The sequence below is a fragment of the Saccopteryx bilineata genome, chromosome 8 (genome assembly GCF_036850765.1).
Source record: "Saccopteryx bilineata isolate mSacBil1 chromosome 8, mSacBil1_pri_phased_curated, whole genome shotgun sequence".
In the NCBI taxonomy this organism is placed as follows: Eukaryota; Metazoa; Chordata; class Mammalia; order Chiroptera; family Emballonuridae; genus Saccopteryx; species Saccopteryx bilineata.
Window position 1 is genome coordinate 46,951,928 of NC_089497.1, and position 10,863 is coordinate 46,962,790.

Sequence of the window (10,863 nt, forward strand, 5' to 3'; positions counted from 1 at the left end):
ACTTAACATAGATAAGTCAGAACCAAACCCATATTTCTCTATGTTACAGAATTTCAAACTTTAGTTTTATCAGAAAAACATAGAAGGCTTGTTAAATCACAGATCTCTGGGCCCTACACCCGGAGTTTCTGATGCAGTTGATCTGGGGCGAGGTCAGAGAATTCACAAGTTCCCTGCCAATGCTGACGTTGCTGGCCTAGGGACCACAATTTGAAAATCACTTCATAGTACACTGCCTCTCAAACATGTAGGAACATTATGAAATGCTCACTGGATAATTTTTAAATACTCTTATTGAATATCATAGTTTCTACTTTTTAGAGGAGAAAAACTTTTGAGAAACTGAATGACCTACGAAGCTTTATCATCACCACCTCGCCTTCCACCCAGCCCACTCACTTATCTCACTCTTAATGAAAGCCTATCTTTTACATACTTACCAGTCTGTTTTCAGCTCCATGTTGGGTTGACAAGATCATGCTCAGTGATATATAAAATTCAACTAAAAGACATCATTGCTCTCTTTAAAGGAGGAAGATTTATAATATAAAGAAGGCAATACTGTTTGTTTGAAAATATTATACTGTGAACTTTCTTATATTTTTTCTTAGGGTGAAAGGAAGGTAAAAATTATACAAAGTGGCTTTTAGGAAGTAAAATGCTGTGGTAGGAGATTAGGAAAAAAGCAAAGAAAAAGAAAATTAGTATTTTTGAGTACCTATCATGTGTCCAATACCTGAGAGGTATTCCCCCATAATTTCACAAGAATATCCAGTCAATCTGCAATGTTCCTGGTGCAGCTGCTTGAATTTTGTCTTTAGTGATAAAGAGAGTTTAGCCTTTATGCCCTGCGCTTCCCATTATGACATGATCACACCTTTATGAACTCTATCCATGCAACGTATGTGACCTGTGCAACATGCCGGTAACTCTTCACAATAGACTTTTACTGACATAATAGAGAGAACATTTCCACAACTAAACAGTCAAAAAGAGACAACTTAATCTAGGTCATATTGCTATTGAGGGGTAAAGTAGGAATTATAACCAGGTTTGTCTGATTCTAAGTCTGTTGTTTTTTTCAAAGTATCAAGTGCATTACAGGATGCACTTTTCCTTTTATGCTAGACACTGCACGAGGCTCTATATATAACCAAACAAACCCATGACTGTAAAACACAGAGAGATCAAACACAGATTTGAAATACACTTCTCGTCCTTCTCTCTCTCTTTAAGGTTGCTCATTCCTTCGGTGTGGCCCTAAGATTACACTTGCTGAACAGAAGCAGAAGAGTGACTGGATGTGAATCCAGGACAGGAGGAGGGGAGGCTCTTCCAGTGCCCTCCCTCGCTGCCCTGCACTCACCCCAAGTATGGCTCATGGGCACGGCCACAGCCTCTGGGCAGCTTTTTGGTTCCCCAGATGCATTTCCCTGAATATCATGAATACTCATTTCTTTCTCTGAGCTGGTCAGCACAAAGCAAAGAAAGCTAAATAGCTTCAATTAAATGGCAGGCTGCCAAAATCTGAAAAAGCGTGCGCACGCACACACACACACACACACACAATATCTCAAGTCTAAAGAGGGAATTCCAAGCCAAGATTTCTGCATCCCACCCAGGTATCCAGCCAACCACTCCCTGACACATGACCTTTTTACTGGGACACTTAGCAGTCATCCACCAGATGTTTCAGGTAGAGGCTAAAAGCTGTTTCTTGCATGTCTTTTTTGGTGCTTAGGGCCAGTTAATTCTCTTATTATCTATCCCAGATCCCCACCCTGATGTATACATAGAGACCAGTAGTACCTGCAGAACATGTAATATTAATAAAAGACTGCTGCTCTCTGAGGAACTCAGTGCATTTGTTTTCCCCTTGCTTCTGAAGAGAAAGGTAATGCCAGGAAGGAAGGAATCAATAGCAGAAAGGGCACGTAGGCATACACAAGGAGAGACCGGCTCAGCTGTTTGGTATCAGTGCTCAGTGGCGAAGCAGTGTGTGAGCTTGGAGTGGCATTTCCTCCTGCTCCTTAAGGAGTTCAGTGCAACTTAGCTGTTGGCTACTGAATTGAGTTCTGAATTTAATTAATTTACTTTTGACACAGCCAGTATGGCACAGTGTTTGATGAAGCAGATGCTGATTTAACTATAACATTACGAGTCCCTGGCTCTAATATCTTCATCATAAGGAACATAGCTGTGGACATTCAGGAAATTGTAGTATCTGTGTGTGCTCAGAACGTACACAGGCCAGAACTAGAGCTCCAGAGTTCATTAAGTTCAAGGATAGATTGAAGAGAAACACAGTTAGGGTTGTACAAACATTATGCAGAATTTTTACCTCATCGGTAAGTGAGAAGTATTATAGACCTGAAAAAAAAACAAAAAAGGAGGGCTAAGGGATTGCTACCCATGGTTATAAGGAGCAGAAGTGACCGTGGCGACAGGAAGTAGGGATGACACCTGAGAACCAATAGGCTTGGCACTCAGACTGACAGATTGGCCAGATGGCGAATGTCATAAAGAGCATGTCATATTTTGATTAGGATTATCTCTTAAAACCCTTGATAACTCTTTAAATTCTATAAAAGAGACAATTCTATATACATTTGCCATTCTTTTCCATTAATAACATAATAAATCACTTAGCTGATGTAGAAACATTTTATTTATAGTCAGTAGACATTTTACAGTCTATGGTCAAACTGCATAATAACACTTAACTTTCTTCCAAATGGGAATTTTAGCATATTCATTGCAACCTATGATTGTCTTTCTAAACCTTGTTAATGCTCTTCTCCTTAGGTCACAATTAGAGTTCATTATATTTTTTAGCTTCTATTTTACCCTCATGGTCATTTATAAACTAAATTTTCATTGTACTTTACCATGTCAACTTAATTCAGACTATAAATTCAACACGTTTCTGAATAGATGTCACATTCAGAGGATGAGAAGGTAAAGAAGAAAAAGATAGAGTCTTGGTCTTTAAGCAACTTGAACTCTTATTGTCGAGATTAAAATTAGTCTTTTCATGTCTACTCTCACTCCAGCAATCAAATTTTCTTTATCATTATTTTTTCAGAAACACTCTTTCTTTTTTTTTTTTTTTAAATAAATTTTTATTAATGTTAATGGGATGACATTAATATTTCAGGGTACATATATTCAAAGAAAACATGTCTAGGTTATCTTGTCATTAAATTATGTTGCATACCCCTCACCCAGAGTCAGATTGTCCTCCATCACCCTCTGTCTAGTTTTCTCTGTGCCCCTCCCCCTCCCCCTAACTCTCTCCCTCCCTCCCTCCTGCGTCCTCCCTCCCCCCCACCCCTGGTAACCACCACTCTCTTGTCCATGTCCCTTAGTCTCGTTTTATGTTCCACCAATGTATGGAATCATGTAGTTCTTGTTTTTTTCTGATTTACTTATTTCACTCCGTATAATGTTATCAAGATCCCACCATTTTGCTGTAAATGATCTGATGTCATCATTTCTTATGGCTGAGTAGTATTCCATAGTGTATATGTGCCACATCTTCTTTATCCAGTCTTCTATTGAAGGGCTTTTTGGTTGTTTCCATGTCTTGGCCACTGTGAACAGTGCTGCAATGAACATAGGGCTACATGTGTCTTTACGTATCAGTGTCTGAGTTTTGGGGGTATATACCCAGTAGAGGGATTGCTGGTTCATAAGGTAGTTCTATTTTTAGTTTTTTGAGGAACCACCATACTTTCCTCCATAATGGTTGTACTACTTTACATTCCCACCAACAGTGTATGAGGGTTCCTTTTTCTCCACAGCCTCTCCAACACTTGCTATTACCCGTCTTGTTGATAATAGCTAATCTAACAGGGGTGAGGTGGTACCTCATTGTAGTTTTGATTTGCATTTCTCTAATAACTAATGAAGCTGAGCATCTTTTCATATATCTGTTGGCCATTTGTATTTCTTCCTGGGAGAAGTGTCTGTTCATGTCCTCTTCCCATTTTTTTATTGGATTGTTTGTTTGTTGTTGAGTTTTATGAGTTCTTTGTAAATTTTGGATATTAGGCCCTTATCTGAGCTATTGTTTGAAAATATCAGTTCCCATTTAGTTGGCTGTCTGTTTATTTTGATATCGGTTTCTCTTGCTGAGCAAAAACTTTTTATTCTGATGTAGTCCCATTCATTTATCTTTGCCTTCACTTCTCTTGCCATTGGAGTCAAGTTCATAAAATGTTCTTTAAAACCCAGGTCGAGTTTAGTACCTATGTCTTCTTCTATGTACTTTATTGTTTCAGATCTTATATTTAGGTCTTTGATCCATTTTGAATTAATTTTAGTACATGGGGACAGGCTGTAGTCGAGTTTCATTCTTTTGCATGTGGCTTTCCAGTTTTCCCAACACCATTTGTTGAAGAGGCTTTCTTTTCTCCATTTTGTGTTGTTGGCCCCCTTATCAAAGATTATTTGACCATATATATGTGGTTTTATTTCTGGGCTTTCTATTCTGTTCCATTGGTCTGAGTGTCTATTTTTCTGCCAATACCATACAGTTTTGATTATTGTGGCCCTATAATATAGTTTAAAGTCAGGTATTGTAATGCCCCCAGCTTCCTTCTTTTTCCTTAGGATTGCTTTAGCTATTCGGGGTTTTTTATAGTTCCATATAAATCTTATGATTTTTTGTTCCATTTCTTTAAAAAATGTCATAGGAATTTTGATGGGAATTGCATTAAATTTATATATTACTTTGGGTAATATGGCCATTTTAATTATATTTATTCTTCCTATCCAAGAACAAGGAATATTTTTCCATCTCATTGTGTCTTTTTCTATTTCTCTTAGCAATGTCTTGTAGTTTTCGTTATATAGGTCCTTTACATTCTTTGTTATGTTTATTCCTAGGTATTTTATTTTTTTTGTTGCAATCGTGAAGGGGATTATTTTTTTGAGTTTGTTTTCTAATATTTCATTGTTGGCATATAGAAAGGCTATGGACTTTTGTATGTTGATTTTGTATCCTGCGACCTTACTGTATTGGTTTATTGTTTCTAGTAATTTTTTTGTGGAGTCCTTTGGGTTTTCGATGTATAGGATCATATCATCAGCAAAAAGTGATACCTTTACTTCTTCTTTTCCGATATGGATGCCTTTTATTTCTTTGTCTTGTCTGATTGCTCTGGCCAGAATTTCTAGCACCACGTTAAATAAGAGTGGAGAGAGTGGACAACCCTGTCTTGTTCCTGATTTAAGGTGGAAAGTCCTCAGTTTTACGCCATTTAATATGATGTTGGCTGATGGTTTATCATATATGGCCTTTATCATGTTGAGATATTTTCCTTCTATACCCATTTTGTTGAGAGTCTTAAACATAAAATTGTGTTGTATTTTATCGAAAGCCTTTTCTGCGTCTATTGATAAGATCATGTGGTTTTTGTTCTTTGTTTTGTTGATATGGTGTATTACGTTAACCGTTTTACGTATGTTGAACCATCCTTGAGATTCTGGGATGAATCCCACTTGATCATGATGTATTATTTTTTTTAATATATTGTTGTATTCGATTTGCCAGTATTTTGTTTAGTATTTTAGCATCTGTATTCATTAGAGATATTGGTCTGTAGTTTTCTTTCTTTGTGCCATCCTTGCCTGGTTTTGGTATGAGGGTTATGTTGGCCTCATAAAATGCAGAAACACTCTTTCTAAAGTTAGACTGTTCTTCTCACTCTGCTCAAAAATACCATTCTAATTGCTTAAATCTTATTTTTTCCTCCTGCTTGAAAGCCTACTTTTACCTGTCTGTGTCTGTGAGGACAGACTAATTTATATTGCAGTAACAAAGAATCCCAACATCTCAATGTCTTACAAAACAAAGCCTGTCATTCTATTTCACTGGGAAGCCTTTTATTGAACAGTGTCAGCTGTGTGGCAGAAAGGAAAGACACTATAACAGAGCACACACTGATCCTTAAAGTTCCCTCCTAGAAATAACACATTTCATTGGCCAGAGCAAGTGACATGGCCAAGCCCTATACCAACAGCCCAGGAAAGTACAATCCTCCTCCAGGGATAAGCAGGGGATATCTGAGACCTACAATATAATCTACTGCTCTCCACCAAACATGCTCATCCAGCAACTCTCAGCTAAAGGCCCACAGTAAATGTTCCCATTTTAATTCTGATTAAGCTTCTTAATGTTCTTCAGTAGGGTCTGTCTGTATGACACACATAAGCATTTATGTGTTATTTATTATTTGCAATATTTTAAAATAATTTCATTTTGTTGCACTTGTCTTTTTCATGCAATTGTAAATTATTTAAAGGCAGGAGCCATATTTTTAATGTCTTCCTTACACATACACACAGTTCACAGGAACTGACAGAGTTGTATACTATATAGAGTTTCTACTAGCCTTAAGTATTCCATGTAGATTGACTTCAAAATAACTCATCCTAATGCATGTACCGGGTTTTCATCAAGGCAAATAAAAAGGAAGACCTTGCCCTCTGCAAGTACTTGAAAACTGGGTACTTGTAACCCAACTTACTTTTATAGTGCACAGGAAAACCACGTTATATATAACATTACAATAAAACTCATGTCAAAAGCCAAAATTACATTTAACATTTTATAGCAAAGGAAAGGTTGCCATTCCTTTAAGAAACATAGAACCTTCAGGTTACATTTCAAGACTACATTAGGATAGGAAGAAAACAAAGTTATCCAGCAACAATCTAGAGAATAATTAGGCGATGGATGAAAGCGATTGAAGAAACTACCAGTAAATTGCTTCTGCTTACATTTAATATCATTGCAGAAAAATTGTTCCATGCACATACATCTCACATTAGATGCAATGTTATATCTGTCAAAGCATTCTGAGTGCTGGGTCTGATTTCCCTGTTTCTAACCACCGAAGCCTTGGGTCCATCAGCCTGTGCATCAGGTACTTTTTGAAAAGTGCTTGGAGGATTGAAAACATAATTTTTTGGTGGATGTAGCAGTAAAGAGTGAATGCAAGGGAACCTGATACAAACCATGTGTGCTCGGGAGAGGCTGTGCAACTAGGCAATGGAAACTTAAGCAGACAGATAACATAACAGCGTCAGGATGGTACAGATCCATTTAATAGCAATCAACTAAATACACCAGATGTATTTAGTGCCGTGAAATTATTTCATTAGTCTAAAAATTAAGCAGATGCTGCTCCTGAGTGGAGAAACAAGGGAGACTGCTTTGCTCAGAAAATTGGTAAAAAGCACGCAAAGCCATTTATCTAGAAATTACAGGTCTGGCTTCAACCAAGAAGCTAAAGACAGTTATTGCTACTTTATGGCCCATATGAAATGAACTATCATTATCAGTTTAGATGCTCATTTCAGTGGGCTGTCACCATAATATGGGTTTGGATAACTCTAATGGATATGTGGAAACATGTCTGCCTAGAGAGATAATGCAGCATATTGAACAGAGCCTTAAGCTGGGAAACAGGAGAATCAGTGTTTGTTTCTCCTCTTCCTCTAATAGAAAAGTAACATGAGTGTCACCTTTATGGGTAGCATGGGCAGGGTAGGCAGGGTGGGCAGGGAGATAGGGAAGCAATCAGATAACCTCTCAATTCCCTTTTGTTCTAATAGTATCCTATGTAGGAAAGTTCCTTTTGGCTCTTTCTAATAGAAACTTTGTCCTCATATTCCCCAAATAACCTTTGGCCTTGACTTTGGATCTTAGTTCAAATATTGCTGTTTTCCCTGTAGACAAAAGGAATGAGATGTGATCACCTCCTCTTTTCCCCTCAAATATGTAATCTACAAATTATCCCTTAATCTAGGAAAGATTCTCTGGCCTAGTAATATAATCTGTCTCACTCCTCAAGCCATTTATAAAAATCTTTATAATATATAACCACCTACTATAAATGGTATAAGGATACTGGCCAAAAGCACAGATTTCAAATTAATTTTTAAATAATGCTATATTTTTCATGTAATATTTCTATCACTCTTTTAAATGAATAGAGTGTGATGAGTTTTGAGAACCAGTAATGCAAAGTTGTCCTCAGCTCTTTGAGAAGCCCACAATTATTAAAAAAGAACAGGTCCTGGCTGGTTTTCTCAGTGAGTAGAGTGTCGGTCCAGTGTGTAGACATCCTACGTTTGATCCTCAGTCAGGGCACATATGAAAAGCGACCATCTGCTTTTCTTTTCCTCCCTCTCCTCCCTCTCTCTCTCTTCCCCTCCTGCAGCCAGTGTCTTGATTGGTTTGAGCATCGGACCCAGGAACTGAGGATAGCTCAGTTGATTTAAGCATTGGCTCTAGACAGGGGTTTGTGCATGTAGGAGCAGCTAGGTCAGAACTGCATCAGTAGGCTAATTACACCCTACCTGCAGGCCACCCCTTCATTGGCTATTTCTTGCTGCTTTTAGGGAAAAAACTGCATGTTTCTTTATAAGAAGGACCCAAGAATTGTAGTGTTTTGTTTGTTATTGTTGTTTTTAAAATTTTAAAATAATTTTATTAATTTAATGTGGTGACATTGATAAATCAGGGTACATATGTTCAGAGAAAATATCTCCAGATTATTTTAAGATTTGATTATGTTGCCTACTCTCACCCAAAGTCAAATTGTCTTCTGTCACCTTCTATCTGGTTTCCATTGTGCCCCTCCCCTCCCACAACCCTCTTCCCCCCCCCCTCGCCATTACCATCACATTCTTGTCCATGTCTCTGAGTCTCATTTTTATGTCCCATCTATGTATGGATTCATATAGTTCTTAGTTTTTTTCTGATTTACTTATTTCACTCAGTATAATGTTATCAAGGTCCATCCATGTTATTGTAAATGATCCGATGTCATCATTTCTTATGGCTGAGTAGTATTCCATAGTATATATGTTCCAAAGCTTTTTAATCCACTCGTCCACTGACGGACACTTGGGCTGTTTCCAGATCTTCGCTATTGTGAACAATGCTGCCATAAACATGGGGGTGCATTACTCCTTTTGGAACACTTCTATAGTGTTCTTAGGGTGTATTCCTAAAAGTGGGATAGCTGGGTCAAAAGGCAGTTCAATTTTTAATTTATTGAGGAATCTCCATACTGTTTTCCACAGTGGCTGCACCAGTCTGCATTCCCAACCAGCAGTGCAGGAGGGTTCCCTTTTCTCCTCATCCTCGCCAGCACTTATTCTGTGTTGTTTTGTTGATGAGCCATTCTGACTGGTGTGAGGTGATATCTCATTGTGGTTTTAATTTGCATTTCTCTAATGTTTAGTGATGTTGAGAATTTTTTCATCTATTGGCCATCTGTTTGTCCTCTTTGGAGAAGTGTCTATTCATTTCTCTTGCCCATTTTTTGATTGGATTTTTTGTCTCTCTGGTGTTGAGTTTTACAAGTTCTTTATAAATTTTGGTTATTAACTCCTTATCACACGTATTGTCGAATATGTTCTCCCATTGTATAGTTTGTCTTTTTATTCTGTTCTTATTGTCTTTAGCTGTGCAAAAGCTTTTTAGTTTGATATAGTCCCATTTGTTTATCCTGTCTTTTATTTCACTTGTCCATGGAGATAAATCAGCAAATATATTGCTGCAAGAGATGTCGGAGAGCTTACTGCCTATGTTTTCTTCTAAGATGCTTATGGTTTCACAGCTTACATTTAAGACTTTTATCCATTTTGAGTTTGTTTTTGTGAATGGTGTAAGTTGGTGGTCTAGTTTCATTTTTTTCAGGTAGATGTCCAATTTTCCCAACACCATTTATTGAAGAGGCTGTCTTTACTCCAATGTATGCTCTTACTTCCTCTGCCAAATATCAGTTATCCATAATGCTGTGGGTTTATTTCTGGGTTTTCTGCTCTGTTCCATTGATATATATGCCTGTTCTTATGCCAATAAGAGGCTGTTTTGAGTACAATCGCTTTGTAGTATAACTTGATATTGGGAAGTGTGATACCTCCCGCTTTATTCTTCCTTTTCAAGATTGCTAAGGCTATTCGTATTCTTTTTTGGTTCCATATAAATTTTTGGAATATGTGGTCTATATCTTTGAAGTATGTCATTAGTAGTTTAATTGGTATTGCATTGAATTTATAAATTGCTTTCAGTAATAGACATTTTAATGATGTTTATTCTTCCTAACCATGAGCACGGTATATGCTCCCACTTGTTTGTATCTTTCTTGATTTCTTTTATCAATGTTTTATAATTTTCCTAGTAGAAGTCTTTAATCTCCTTGGTTAAATTTACTCCTAGGTACCTTATTTTTTTGGTTGCAAGAGTGAAGGGGATTGTTTCCTTAATTTCTCTTTATGACTGTTCATTGTTGGTGTATAAAAATGCCTCTGATTTCTGAGTATTAATTTTATATCCTGCCATCTCGCTGAATTCATTTATCAGGTCCAGTAGTTTTTTGTCTGCAACTTTAGGGTTTTTTTATATACAATATCATATCATCTGCAAATAATGATAGTTTTACTTCTTTTCAAATTTGAATGCCTTTTATTTCTTCTTCTTGTCTGATTGCTGTGGCAAGGAGCTGGTTCTTTAAAAACTTAAACATGATGAACCTTTAACTAGACTCACCAAGAAAAAAAGAGAGAGGACTCAAATAAATAAAATTAGAAAGAGAGTGGAGAAATAACAACTGACACACAGAAATACAAAATATTGTAAGAAAATACTATGAAGAACTGTATGCCAAAAAAACTAGACAACTTAGATGAAATGGACAAAGTCCTTGAAACATATAATCTTCCAAAAATCAGTCTGGAATAATCAGAAAACCTAAACAGACTGATTACAACAAATGATATCGAAACAGTTATCAAAAAACTCCCACCAAAGAAAACTCCTGGGCCTGATGGCTTCTCAAGTGA

At 37.0% G+C, this 10,863-nt stretch overlaps 1 protein-coding gene across 1 annotated transcript in view; it reads right to left on the reverse strand.

The window, feature by feature from the left end:
- The window catches only part of LOC136311683 (uncharacterized), a 112,743-nt gene extending 112,283 nt beyond the window's left edge, over positions 1-460 (reverse strand). The window contains exon 1 of the mRNA XM_066240807.1: positions 441-460. Coding sequence (XP_066096904.1) covers positions 441-460 — 20 coding nt within the window. The remainder of the gene's footprint in view (positions 1-440) is intronic.
- Between the last annotated feature and the right edge of the window lie 10,403 nt (positions 461-10,863).